The sequence below is a fragment of the Anopheles merus genome, chromosome 3R (assembly GCF_017562075.2).
Source record: "Anopheles merus strain MAF chromosome 3R, AmerM5.1, whole genome shotgun sequence".
NCBI classification, from domain to species: Eukaryota; Metazoa; Arthropoda; class Insecta; order Diptera; family Culicidae; genus Anopheles; species Anopheles merus.
Genome location: NC_054084.1, coordinates 42,251,849 through 42,266,532, shown reverse-complemented (window position 1 = coordinate 42,266,532; position 14,684 = coordinate 42,251,849). Strand labels below are relative to the sequence as shown.

General features: G+C 44.2%; 3 protein-coding genes across 5 annotated transcripts in view; 1 reads left to right on the top strand and 2 right to left on the bottom strand.

The window, feature by feature from the left end:
• LOC121597394 (protein WBSCR14 homolog) overlaps window positions 1-12,118 on the bottom strand; it is a 51,431-nt gene extending 39,313 nt beyond the window's left edge. Inside the window, exons 1-2 of the mRNA XM_041923124.1 lie at window positions 9,921-12,118; window positions 291-397 (exon numbers count right to left, since the gene is read on the bottom strand). Of these exons, the coding sequence (XP_041779058.1) occupies window positions 291-397; window positions 9,921-10,393 (580 nt within the window). The 5' untranslated portion in view covers window positions 10,394-12,118. The remainder of the gene's footprint in view (window positions 1-290; window positions 398-9,920) is intronic.
• A 302-nt stretch (window positions 12,119-12,420) lies between these two features.
• LOC121596099 (RIP-like protein) lies at window positions 12,421-13,462 on the bottom strand. The gene is made up of 2 exons (XM_041920744.1): window positions 13,194-13,462; window positions 12,421-13,117 (listed from the first exon to the last, which is right to left on the bottom strand). The coding sequence occupies exons 1-2, from the start codon at window positions 13,314-13,316 to the stop codon at window positions 12,620-12,622; spliced, it is 621 nt and encodes a 206-aa protein (XP_041776678.1). The 5' UTR covers window positions 13,317-13,462; the 3' UTR covers window positions 12,421-12,619.
• A 588-nt stretch (window positions 13,463-14,050) lies between these two features.
• Window positions 14,051-14,684, top strand: part of LOC121596097 (ATP-binding cassette sub-family C member Sur) — an 85,042-nt gene continuing 84,408 nt past the window's right edge. For all 3 annotated transcript variants that reach the window (XM_041920742.1, XM_041920739.1, XM_041920740.1), the window contains exon 1: window positions 14,051-14,158. The gene's annotated coding sequence lies outside the window, so the exon portion shown is untranslated. The remainder of the gene's footprint in view (window positions 14,159-14,684) is intronic.

Sequence of the window (14,684 nt, the reverse complement as noted above, 5' to 3'; positions counted from 1 at the left end):
CGAACGATTGCGACGTAGACACGATCTATTTAAAGTCGATGTTCTGTAACGGGCAGGCAAAGCTCTTCAGAGATAGCGGGAGACGAAGAGACTGAGAGACAGGGAGAGCAAGACTTTAGGTAAATATGGCATAATCTTTCCATGGTACGGGTACAGACGAACGGACCCAACCGGAGGGCTAAGTTGATGGGTAAACACGGGGCTACACGAACGGTGCAGTTTGTGTCCCTAGAAGCCATCTGGAGAAATTTGGATAAGATAGACCAGGAAAAAGGGACTAGGAAACTCACATTGCATATGCCAGCAGCGCCAGATAACATTGTTCAGGCGGATCTTCTCCTTCCAGCGCAACCGGATGCCTTTGAAGGGGTTCCATTTGGGCGACGTCAGCTTTTGCCTGGAAAGAAAGTAGCAAACGTACGAGAGGTTAGCTCCTCCAGACCAGAGTTACAAGAGACTGTGATTTGAGGCGCCGCGAGACGAAGCCATACTACTGTTGGTGAATAATTAAAATAAAAAGAAATCTTAGAAATATAATTAGCTTGCTCAGCGATTGTTCGTTGCCTTATGGTAACGTAGTTACTCGGATTCCTCATTCTTCATTTCCATTTAAAAGCACGTTTCTCAGTGCTATTTCACCACCTTACGAAAGATAAGAAATGCCGGCAGACATTGATACAAGTTGCTCCTAACGATAAAGCAAGCGCGGAAGGCGCGAAACTTTGACTTTGCTTCAATTATTATCCATGTTAGCTATATAGCTAGCGTACTGGAGTGTCAGAAATCGGCCAAACCCCGAAAGAAATGCCAATTAGCAGCAATTAGAATGATGGCGCGCAATGGTGCTTGAATGATGAGACAGTTATAATAACTATATCACCGAATCTTTTCAGCCCAGCTAGGGCGGAAGACTGCTATTGAAAGCCTTCACAATCGCGAGCTCGTTAAACAAATATACCAATCTGCTCAATTAGAAGCATGAGTTGCTACAATCCCGGAGAATCTAGCCATCACGAGCTGGAGAATAGAAGATATTGTTGACACTGTGATACGTCACCGATGTTTGCACGCCGTGTGTCGACCGAGGGAGTCTGACAACCAGATGCTACGGTAACGTCTGGGACGGCTGTCGAAATGGTCGGTTGTGGTCGATAAGCGGGTAATATAGGAACGCGCAAGTGTGTGCTTTTGGCGGAAAGAAACGCCTAGAGTTAGACCAGACGATGTAGCGCTAAGTGTTACTTTGTAGCTTTGCGATATAAAGTACTTGCCATTTGGGAGTGGTGGTGTATATTGCCCCTGCATGGCCGTACTACAGGCGTGGATGAGCTTCTATCATAACGGGCAAAAGCTTTGATTGCAGTTAGCATGGATGTAATGTAAATTAAGAAAAGCCATTTTGCTACTAAAATGAACTGAAATGCAATCAAATGCATAATTATTATTCTTAACACATTTGTTGCAATTTATTTGAAGTTTGGATTTTGTTTCTGCTTCATCTTGAAGAATTAATTTTATGCAGCTCAATAAAGCCCAACCTTAAATTAGGACTTTTTATAAAATAATCATAACACGCGTTTTTTTAAACAATAATACAACAAATCATAAACGAATTACTGACATTTGGCTAAACTAAAATACTCAAATTTAAAATTTAATTCAATAAAAAGAACTTCAAACTTATTTTCTTATTATTTCAATACATTTCGAAATTAACAATGGATGTTTAATTCTGAGCACAAACCTCAACAAGAAAAACATATTGAAATTGTAATGATATGTTAATCTGTCCGCAAGTAAATACGTTTTATCATCAGAACCAGGGCACGTGAGCCGAGCAATTGAACTCCACCGTGATCAATCAGCTAACCGCAGTTTCGAGTGCAGTCGTCGGTGCAGCTTTGCGGATGACGTGCAAACAACACTTCACATACCCCCCCAACATACACGGCCGCACTACTGTTTCTATGATACACGGAGGGGAGTGTTTGAGCCGCATCACGCCAATGCGCGATCTTGCCACCACGGAACCGTTAGATCAAGCCTTCGACAACAATAACAACCACGTGCAGGCCACGGCAGAGCGAGTCGTGCCCCCAGCAGCGACGAAGTTACAGTTTTTGTTGTTGGTGGTGCTGTTGTCTGTTAGATTAACACACTGACACACCGAAAGGCCCGTTCTAACATCGCGAGACGGAGTTGAGGGGGTGTGCTATGCACCGCTACATCCATTGCATTATATTGGCGTGTGCAAGGGCGCGCCTGTTCGCTTCTATGTAAGCGTGCCCCCTGTGTGGAAGTGTAATAGCACTAATGCACACTTTATCAAAACAAATCCATTGCAACCCACAAATACACTGCGAAGACAAGTGCAGAGGCAAGTGCAATGGCACCAATACATGGCTACATACATGGCTTGATGCATTCTTTACATTTTTCCTTTGCGCGAGTACTAGGGGAGCGGATGATGCCAAAAAACACCGCACACACACAGACGAGTGCAGGGCGCGCGAGAACGCTGGTCGTGGTGCATACCTCGGTACAACGCATCTAAGCGCCGTGCGCCATTGCAAACGGGTGCGGTGGACTTCGAGTCGGTTCGAGTTGGGTGTTTTCGAAATAGGACGGGAGAACGTCTAAATGCGTAATAATGCCAAACACGGAGGCGCAGTGTAATGGACTTGTTTTGCAACTACTAGAGATTGGTAACAGAGAGTGAGTTGGGTTCTGGCCCTGGATTAAGTGTTGATTCATTGCCAGGTTCTTAAGGGACATCTCATACCGGAATAGTAGTTTATGACGTTCCCATTACGCATTGTGACTAGCAATTCGTGTGGTGCTGAGATAAGATTTACCGGTGCTTGCTGCCGTATCTGTGAACAGTTGAAGGTTATTGTCACCGTAATGTTATATGGCAATCGCGTGTGGCATATTGCTGTGGCGTTTAATGATTGGCGATCGAGCGGCGTACGATAGGAATGTGACGGTTTTGCTGGAAAGTACCATTAATAGCATAATACTGCTATTCCCAATCATTATAAATATGCATTAGCTAATTTGTATTCTTCTTTTTGGCATGGCGACCTATATAGACGTCACAGACTTACACTGTTTTCCGGCTCAGTTTTCAGTGTGAACAGCATTATTCAAAACATGATGTTTTTCAACAGCTGTCAATATTTGTGACAGCTGGGCTGTTGAAAAAACTTCGCGCGATTGTTGAATAATGCCGTTCACATTCGAAATTGACACGGAAAACAGTGTATTAGTATAACACGCAGCCTGATAGGTAACTAAAGGGATATTGGTCCGATTGGGAATCGATTTGGTAAGGCGATCGGAGCGGACGCATCTATCGAATAGACCACCGTCCATTGACACCTTTTGCATTTAAATACTAATATCAAGCGACTCTTCTCCACCTCTACATATCTCATACATATGTTCACGCTTAAAGAGTAGCCTTGTTCTGCTTAGACGAACCCGTTTGTCAATAGCTACATAGCATAGCATTGAACCGCTTTGTACCGGCTTTGCAATCGATACAAACTGACGGGCACACTGTTGTTTGGTTACGCTAGGCGACGGAAAGGAAAAAAGCAAATAGCCAAACCAATACCGATGTGAGAAAAGTGACGCGAAGTGATGCTAAAAATACATTTCTCCATCATACCAACACGGCTCAACACCCCAAAAGCGAATGTAATCGATGGGAACACATAGAACTGTCCGGGGAACTGCCAATCATATTTCGCCAACGCTAAAGAAAAATGCTATTCTAATTGTGAATTGAACACCTCTGGACACATTAGGATGTATATGACTTCTGGAATAGTTCACGCTTATCTATCCCACATAAAAATCATTCGAAACGCGTTGCCACCCCGTGCACAGTAAGAACGGTTTGTGTAGTAACGCATGTAACGCAATACCGCCGCGTACGTAACGTTTGTCCGTGCAAATAAACCGCGCCAAACGTGCAGCTCTAATCAGCGCACAGGCGGGCAGAGTACATCAGAACTCTCCACATGCGTGCGTCTCCCGCCGAATGGGCCTAAAAATACGTTCAGACAAACAGTTTTTTTATTGCCTCGGGGTTATTTTTCCGCACCGCGACAGCGGTGACGTACAGGGGATGTTTGAGCTGCGTACAGAAAGGCCACGCTATACATGCGCGCACTAACGAATGTGCTCACTACTGGAGGTGTGGCGTAGCAGCAACAGTGCAGCTCGCGCGTCCAGTTGAATCCGGTTCATTTTGTAGAGCTGCTGCTCTGTTTCCTACCCTTGTTGTTGCGCAATTACGGCAAAAACGGTTCCCTAAGGTGTGGCTTGATGGTGAAATAGTGGTGAAATTCTAACCACTGCTACATTGCTCTTACTGTGTGTAGGTGCTTATATCACTGTATCTTTGCGATTATGCTCAAGGATATGGACCTTATCCACTTTGTTTGTTTTTGCATTAGCTTAAACCGTGCTCGGCGCGTGCGTAAACAATTTCCTTGCTTGCCGTTGTGCCGTAGCGTTCTTGCCTTTTGGGATGCAGAAAGCAAGCGAGCGGTCCCGATAGGGCTGTAGAGCACACTTTTGACCAGCGCTGAGGGTTGAAAGTCCATGATAACCGCGCGTGCTTTTTTTTTGTTCTCGCTTGCTCGTCGCCAATCGCTCATACACGCCGATGATGCAATGACACGCACCAGCTGGGTGATTATGCGGCGGCAATGATCCGATTTTGGGCCCATCGTTAGCATCAGCTGTGATGGATGTTGTGTTGGTGTACGAGGCAGTATCCGCTTGTAGACACCGGGTCTCAAGTGACCTGTGTTGGTGCGTGTTATAAATATATGTGAGCAATTGCCTACGCTTACGGGCAGTCCGAGACGGGCCCATCAACCCGAACCCCGAGATGGACGCCGACTTCTGTGCCCTTTCTGCAGGCCAACACAGGCACACAAACAGTGGCTTCTGTCGGTGGAGCACATGGTACCAACTGTTTGCATCCACAGCATCTTTAAAGTATGCAGCCAGGGTCGTGCCGGTTTGGCCACAGGTTATCAGTACGGTTTGTGTATGTGTGCAAACTGCGCCGCCTTTCAACCACACGCACAAACATTGCCGGCCTATGCGGACACTGCAACACCAGACCCACGAATCAATTGTATTTTCTTTGGATGGCTTAAATTGGGCTACCCTAATCGTGAGGAAGAATTGAGTTGTTTGTGGGAATGGAGGATTCCCCCACCGCTTATCATTTATAACCGGTAAGACGATTTTGAACGAAAACACATCTCTGGTCAAATTCTTCATTCTCTGGTCAGGTCTGGTCAGGTGATATTTAATTTCATTTAATTGGATAAACTGTCGGACCTCCGCAGGTCTACGCAAATAGCTTAACAAATACTTAAAAACTACTAGAATGGAAACGCTGACGAAAACGATGTTTGAACACTGGCGTAAAAATATGAAAATCGAAAGGGCTGCTTTCCGTAAAAGGTCCTCGTACGCTCGGAGCAAAACTAAAAATTAGTCCTAACTATCCTAGATGGTGTAAAAAATGCACAACAACAAGGAGCGCAGGGGAATCGATATCATCTTTTAACAGTCGAAATACATGCTGCATGTTTTTGCTCCTCACATTAAGCGACTCCAAACCAAGTAATAGGCTCCGTTGATAGTAAGGAGGTTGGAACCTGTTAGACCGAGGAAGGAGCCGTAAAGCGTACATAGTACCTAACTTGCGCTGAATACTTTCCAGGCGATTGATTGAGCGGTCTGCTAAGGGTCACCATACTACACAACAATATTCTAGGAGGGACCGAACGATAGCGCAGTACACGACTTTTAGGCACATAGTATCGTGAAACTATTTACAAATTTTTATTATAAGTCCTAGTGTCTGATAACCCCTAGAGAAATCAGTTTCAAGATATTTATGAAACCTTAGCATCCAATCTAGCAGGACACCAAGATCTCGTAGGCTGGTAGTGCATATAGTGCATATAAGAAGGATGTAGTCTGGCATTTAACTGGACACAACTTTAATCGGTTTCGGCTACACCAATCTTCGAATAGGTGAAGCATTTCTTGCAGGCGCTGACAGTCGCTTGTGTCTTTGATTACAGTAAAAAACTTCAGATCATCGGCATAAACAAGATATGACTGGTAGTGATTTGACAGGATATTATTAATAGTATATGATTCTCTCCATGTATGCACATCAGCTTATTTGTCTGATACTTCTTCTGAAAGAATTTAATTTGACAAAAATGCATGTTAAACTAATTTCAAAGTAAAATTAAAAAAACACACACACCTATTTGCAATTCCATGCAATTTTTAAAGATTAGGGTAAGTGAACCAATTGTGGCTATAGCACCAATTATGGCTATAACGAACACTATTTTCGCTCTAAAACAGTCTATATGCATTCTAAAACCACGGAAGGATTTCAATTATGAACATTTTATACATTTCTGCTTCATAAGTTTCATGTTGGTCACTTCCGTTTGTTAAATATCACCCTGTTAAAATATGTTCTTACCATTTTGCATTTTTATATCTCTTACCATTTTGCACTGTAGGATATTAGCGATTTTCAAGCACCTAACCATAATTTTATCTCAAAATCATCATTTTGGTGCAAAATATTAGTTATTTAACGACTACACATCAAAATCTATCAACATTTCATCGAAAATATGCCTTTTTTTTGTACGTCCATAATTGGTACAACTAACCTTCGGTGTACCAAATATCGCAGTATGCTATGGATGCTTTGTTGACAACTGTCGTTTTGGTCGTGGCGCGTAGTTTACAAGTGAACAAATCGGGGTTTCTCGTTGTTATTTTCGCAATGTAAAGTGTTAATATGTGTTTTAAGCATCATTTATTTGTAAAGTGTTCGAATCAGTAATCAATAGAATAATCAGAAGAATGTAATCGAATCAGTTTCACCAAAATAATACAGTTTTGTAAGACTTTCATACGAAGAAAGTGAAATCTGAAACCACTCGTGTCGCCTTATTGCCAAATGCGCTCTTGTTCTTCCCTGATCGGTAGTTAGTGCTAGTCTTGGCCAGAAATATCTTGGTCAGAAGATAGTTGAACTATGGCTACGATTCTTCATTTAAACAAATTCAAACAGACCACCCTAATTTGTGTTCATCTTCGTATCGTTATACGTATCGTATAACAGCTTCGTATTGAGCGTGGATATCAATACAACCAGCGATAGAAAACGGATATTTTAAAATGTTAATTTTAAGTATTTAATGGTGGCCACATACTTATATTGGTGCAGTGAACTTATTATTAGTTGATTTCAGTTAAAACAATGTCCCAAAGTAATTTTTGGTGTAAATATCGACGAGTTTTAGCTTACAGTCACATTTGGTACAGCTATGGCGAATTGCTAGGAACACTATAACTATAATTGGTACCTTAAGATGCAATTTTGAAGTGATTTTTTTTTAGTATTTTGATAAACACTGAGTGAAAATAATAAATACACTAGTGTTCTACACATTGTAGGCTAAATAAAAACATTAAAAAGTTTGTAATTTTATCCTATACTTATTTTTACAGGCGTAAAATCGGTATCTTGATGACATATTATAGCCATATAATTGGTACAGTTACCCTAATTTAGTTTTTTTCTGCGAAAATTTAGCATGAACTTTTGTTTGATGTTTCTCTTTGTCTATTATTGACGTTATCTCTTCAAATATCCAACACAATATAGAGCTTTATTCAACAAATAATTTGTGATCCGGTGGTCCATTTGGAAGATGCATTGGATCCTAAAAGGCCGGATAAAATCGATAGACAACAGGATCGTCCGCCAGTAGCAAGGACTGACTATCCGGATGGGCAGTGCTAACAAGTCTCAAAAACTTCCATAAAAAGAAGAAGAATATAACTGTTTGCAAATATTTCTATAATATAACATCTAATATTGTTCATAGTTAATAGCCGTTACCAGCTAGCTGGCATCCAAAATTCCAATATAAGCTCATTGGGATTTTTTTGTAGTTAACTTAAATTTATATACAATGTTGGCCTCTTTAGTGTATAGCGGTTAATATGTTCCTGATTACTAGCTACGGAGCGAATTGGAAGGTTTTCATCGTTACTGGCAGATACTTAACCCTCTTTTTAAATAAAGCTATTCAGGCACATGATCGTGTTGCCGGCTTTAAACAGATTTCTATACAATTTTTGTACCAGTTTCTGGCCCATATCTGATATTGGGTCAAAATCAACATTGATACATGTTCTTCAAAATTATTTTTTCAATTGCGTCTTGTTTCTTCTCTATATGTAGGGTTGTTTGAGTACAATGGTCCATTCAAACGTTTGCCAATCGTATTAGCTTCATCTACGATAGCCTTGAGCTCGCTTAGTATAACTTACTGGACTTGTTAAATATTCACTATTGAACATGATTAGCATCATATAAAATTTAGACCAGAGAATCCAATTCATAGGATACACTGTCGCGGCCAAATTAGTTATTATTGACCCAACTTCTACAAGACCAACCAATACAATTACCCTTGAATGTCTAGTCTAAGCCGTTTAATGATTTAGACAGGACCATCATATCGGTAAAAGTTTCCCGGTACCGATCTTTATTCCTGTCATTTTATTATCCTGGTTCACTTCCAAGTAATTACTCCAGTCCAGGAGTCTCCAAACTATGGCCCGCGGGCCGCATGCGGCCCTCTAGAGCCTATAATGCGGCCCACGATGATATTGTAAACGATAATGTAAATATCATATATGATGGACAGTTTTCATCATTTTTTTAAATTTTTACTAAACCAAGACAAGAATCAAGTTACTGTAAAAGAAAAAGGCAGAACTTTAAAATATTCATTGAGTATTTTCTTGTCAAAACGAGATTTAAACGTTCTCATTACCAAAAGTAACGCGTAAATGGCCCTCAACAACGTTATTTACGAAGCAATGCGGCCCGCGAACTGAAAAGTTTGGAGACCCCTGCTCTAAACTCTTGTTATTCAAGAACCATGGCATCATCTTGAACGATCCAGTTACGGGCCTAGTTTCATGTCACAAATCACTAATCAATGGTGACCAGAAAGATAAACTCACAAGACCTCACCTATTTGAAAAAAAATAAAATAAATAAAAGTGCGTCTTTTTCCATTAGGAATGGCCAGCTTGTATTTCTATTTAAAATAGTTTAAGGACTTATGACAACAAAAATTATGTAAGCTGTATAGTATTAAATTATTTGATTCCTATAGTTGATGCTTTACGCATGCCCTACAGAGCGACCTCTAATGTCTGGGGTGGGTTCAACAAGCGTCGTGCACTTTTGAAAACAATAAGCAAACGATCGGAGTTGCGATTAGAGCTGCGAAATGGCAATCGATCTTTTTGCGGAACGCAATGCGCCTTCAACTGCGCGATCGTCACACAAAATCGTCCTAATCATGCTCGCTTCCTCAGCGTGCCAGCCATACGTGCCTCTCTAGTGCTGGGCTGGGCTGTACCCCATTCTAATCGAACGACCGATGCGATCGGTCTTTGTTTAGGAACATGACGAACGGTCCGGTGTGGAGATTGCGCTCCTTGGTGCACCGGCCACCAGCACGCACACTTTAACGCACTTGCTCTTCGAGACATTTTTCGCTGCGTACTCAGCCACGGGCTTCTGATAAGCCCCGACAATTCAACTCCAATCGTCTGCGAAGGGCGCTGCTGCTATTCGTCTGGCTTTCTATCGCTTTGTCTAATCGGACGCTTATCAGCCGGTTTCTTACTATCCCTTGCAGCAGTAGTAAGGGAGCATGGATGCCAACCCAAAGCCGATGGAAGGTTGGTTCAAAGTTAGGAACTAAAAAAGAAAAGTGGGAAAGACTTCCGATCCGTCTTCGAATTGGTCTTCAACTTACGTGTACGTCACGTTGAGCGTATTGAATACGGTGGATAGGTCGGTATCGATCTCGACCTGCGAAACCGTGGACCGACTGCCGCCATGCTTCGGCACATACCGGGCCAGCTGGTTCTGGGGTTCGGTCGAACCGATGCTGGCCATCGGTACAAGCGCACCGGGCCCACTGACGACGGACGCCACGTCCGAAAGGGCACCGGAGACGGACACCGGTCGTATTACGCTGGCACTGTCGGTTGTTATGAGATCCGTCGGTTTCACATCCTCCATCTGCATCCCCAGATCGTCATCATCGTCTTCGGCGCCTTCCGTTTCGAAGTGTGACACCATGAACTGGCCCGAGTGGATCGTTTCGCCGCACCGTTTCCGCTCCTCGGTACCGGTGGTCGATCCGACGCCACCCCCGCCACCCCCGCCACCCCCGCCACCCGTCAGCATCGATCGATCCATCTTGGTGGTTGGTCCGGGCGTCATTGCTATCGGCCAATTTTAAGCACACCGAATTCGTTACAAACACACAGAAACACTCGCACTCAACACACACACACACTGGCCACGACGATGGTAGACCCGGATTTGTGGCAAACTACGTTTGACTCGGAGCTGTTGTTAAAATCAAAACAATTCTACCAACACACACATTTACAAACACGCTGCGCGAAGGTTCACGGGCACGGACACGCACACAGACACACAGATACACACACTCAACTGTTACTTCGATGACGACATTGATGAAGCGCAAATTCGTAGCAAAACAAACTGCTCTCCACCAAGAAGATGATGATCAAATTTCTTTTCAATGACGTCAAACCGCACACACACACTAACACACGGATCGAGTGAAATTACAAAACAGGACGAACAGGAAGGCAGGGTGATTGTAGTCCTGCGGGTAATTTCACACTTTATCACAGATCAATTGCACTGCACTGTGGTTCTCCCGTACGGTTCGGGAATGTCGCACTCACACGCTTATTGTTTTTCACTGGCATGGCCTACTACTGCTGGGTGATCTAGCGCGTACACATGCACGCCAAAATGCAAGTAATGTAACCGAAGGACTTTCTCCATTCGGCCATTCTGGCGCTCTGAGGCTGCTGGGGTGAAAACCCAAACCAGCTCTAATCTGTCGGGTGCGCGTCCGCGAACACACTGTGCGCCGTTGGTGTCGCGTGTCGCCACTATCTCTTTTCTCTGGCCACACTGCACAGCCCCACATACACAAACACACACACACACACACACACACGAACGCACTGTAAAGACGGAAATCAGCTAACTAACTTCCTGAACGGCATGCCAGCAGGAGAAGATGCCTTAAAGTACGGATGCGCTTAGCAGTAGCAAAGCGTACCCTATGGAAAGTTCCCAGAGAGTAGTGAGACAACGTCCGAAAGAGAGGCTGCTCGATGTTCTGCCAAGGGGCCCGTACCCACTCGCCGATGACGACTCCGATGACGGAGGGCGAGAGATAGCAGCAACAGCAGCAGCAGCACCAGACGCGATACCAAACATTCGCGTGGAACATTCGATTATGTTCTTTATCGTTTCGTTCGCTTCACTCCCGATTGCAGCAATGAGGGGAACGTTTGGAGCGATGGGGGAGTGCGTATTTTCCCGCACCAGCTTTCACAGACTCACGGAAACGCGACCGATCCGCGCACTACTGACACACGATGTGCGATCCCCTACCGGACGCAACAGGCACATACACTTTCAGGTTGATGACGACGGCCACGACCACGACGACATTGATAACCTTAGCCACACTGGCGCGCGCGGGAGGAAAGATCGCGGACTGGGCACAGCGATCTTCTCGCGATTTCCCGCAAACACAGAACCGCGGATGCGCGACGAAGCACAAACGCGGAATGGATGGGGTTCACACACAGTTACCGCGAGTGGCGTAACCGATGGAGCACGGTGAGCGAGAGTGAGACGAGCGACACGAAACTGAGCCCCGAACGACCCAACACTGCACTACGTGAAATGGAACCAGCAGGGCCAGCAGCACCGCAGCAGCAACGGGTAGAGGAGGCGTTGCGAGCTGCATGTGTTGCTGTTGTTTCGGTTGAGGGCGAAGTTAAGCTGTGCGTTGTTGTTGGGCTGGAGGGTGCAAGTGTCGATTAATTTTCGTCTTTCTCGCGCTGCGTGTATGCGTGTGTTTTGGTTGTGTTTCGGCACACAGATCAGCTGTCAAGCATTCCTTTGACGGTGACGTATAGCGCCCGCGGTGCGGCACACACGGAGGTCAAGTGGACATGGGAAAAATTGGAATGACAGTTTATGAAACGAATTTGGGTAAAATTTGTATAATCGGAAGTTTTTTTCGTTTTCCTTGTATTTATAAAAATGTAGGATTTTTTGCGATTATATCGCACATGATAAAATAACTTTTAGAAAGATGGATTTAAAAAAGAAACACCAAAGTTGTCGAGAATGTTGAAGAACGTTAGAAGCAGCTCATATTTTAGAAAACGACTGAAATCGATCACACCATTTCCAGAGTGCTAACACACATTTATTATACAATTATGATTTGCCCAAATCGCCGATTTAAGGAAGTGTCGCAGTAAATACAAAAGTAGCTTATCAATATGCAAACGGGACTAATAGACAACACAATTTAAAAAGCAAAACGTAATACAAAAACAATACATAGAAAAAAAAAACAACTCTCCTCGCCCTAGTACGCCCTTAGCTCGTTAGCTCACGGTAATAGTCACAGCCGAGACAGAAAGCGTTCAGCTGCACAAAATCTACATCCACGATGGGTTCGGTGAAAAACTGTAAATTACTCGCACAACGCGCCGCCGCGTGCTGAGCGATAGTTTCCGACACCAGCTTATTGAAACCCTCCATCGTCCCAGCGTACCGCAGTCGTATACCGCAGGAACAGTTGAGCAGCTTCGCGGCGCTATCGAGCTGCAGCACGCTATGCTCGCAGATCGGACAGAACACAGCGTCCGTGTCGTACGTGTCGATGAGATAGTTTTCTGCCTGCTCGTAAAAGAGCCACTGTTCCGCGTCCTCCATCAGCTCCTTGTAGATCAGCTCCTGCAGTGCAATGTCGTGCTCGAGCTCCGACAGCTCCTCGCGTACAATCGATGCTAGAAAAGATTTCTCCGCCAGCAGGATGTTACGCTTCTTGAGAAACTGATCGTTGCGGGCTTCCTTGATGCGGATGCGACACTTCTGCAAAGTGGATGGACAGTTGCGATTATCGTATCGGATTTGGTGGGTGCCTGAACAGCACTAAAAACACCATTACCTCACGCATCATATCGACCAGCTTCGGCGAACCGTACTTGAACCGTCTGGCCGCATCCTTCGAGCGTAGCTTATCGGCCACAGTAGTCTGGTGAGTCGATGGACCAGGATTAATGAGCTCCATCGTGACTAAATGCACAATTCAATGATGCACGGTATAAAAGAAAACGGACGCACAAAATGGTGTTTACCAAAGAGGCGAGCACCAAGCGCGGGTTCTTGCTTGGTTGACAGCGGTTTGTTGTGTTTTGGTGTGTCATTTTTTTTTTTGCGTGGCTACGTTGTTTTGGCCAATTCATAGAAGTTTTCGTTCAGTGTGGTGCAATCGAGCATGAGTGCGCGAATTGTACAGCAACAATGCAATTCGAGCAGTTTGAATAAGAAATCGTTACTTTGAAGTGGACTGCAACGAGTTTTTAGCCTAACGACATGGAAAATGCAAGCAAAGGTTAGAACATGATTACAATAACACGTATTGGAGGTGAGACAGACATTTAAAATAAAAATAAAAAATACTAAAAACTGTGACGTCCTATTTCACTATCTTGCAGCATCACAATCGAACTGGATTTTAAATTCCGTTATTCCCTTGTTTTTCAAGCATATCACACCATTTCGTCACACGATTTTCACACCTTGCAGGTTCTGATTGCTGCAACTTTCTGCTCTACTTACAGCAGACACAAAAACAAACGCTACACACATACTCGCCATATGGGCCCCTTGACTGTGTTCGGAAACGGCCAGCAGCTAATCTAATTAAGCCCGATCGGTGTTTCGCGCTGGTGTGGTCGGCAAATTGCATTTTCACGGGTATAATCGTAGCCTGTAACGGCAGATCGGGCCTTCCGGTATTTCGGTCCAGTCGAGTAGCGTCAATCGCTCACTATCAGTCAGTCAACCTGTTGACCGCGGTTCCGAACGGGTGGTTGGACGGTTTCTCGACCAGAAAGTGTGTGTGTGGGGGTGGGTAAAAGGACAGCCAAACGATGGTCACAGTATTGTTACAGCTTGTGGTTGATGACGTGGTGTCGTGGCAAACCGGCGCTAATTGTTAGCAGTGATTTAATGGACACTGCAACGGAAATACAAAGTGATAGTGTGTGCGTATGTGTGTGTGTGTGTGTGTGTGTGTGTGTGTGTGTGTGTGTGTGTGTGTGTGTGTGTTGCGTCGGTTGATTAGCTCCTGTGAGCACAATGTTTCCACTGAGTTTTCCGTCCATTTCATCGAATTGAGTGTACAAAGTGATCAGTAACGTACAGAAATTCGAATTAGTTTTTGTCCTTGAGTCATGAGTAAAGTAGCGTACAGTATCGCAATGCACTTGCCTGTGCATGTGATGCATTACGACGACAATGCCTTTCTAGCTGTGCGTCATGCATTCTATTCTACGTATTCTAAGCCGTATGTTTTTTCGTTGTTTTCCATCCGCTTTTAAACTTCCCCATAAAACGTCAGCAAAATAGTTTTGTTTCATGTGGGCAACGATTC

Bases quoted from the DNA above. Each gene is read 5' to 3' on its own strand.
- LOC121596099 (XM_041920744.1), bottom strand. From the start codon at position 13,316: ATGGAGCTCATTAATCCTGGTCCATCGACTCACCAGACTACTGTGGCC. The intron at 13,118-13,193 runs GTAATGGTGTTT...TCCACTTTGCAG, and splicing joins TGGTCGATATGATGCGTGAG to AAGTGTCGCATCCGCATCAA.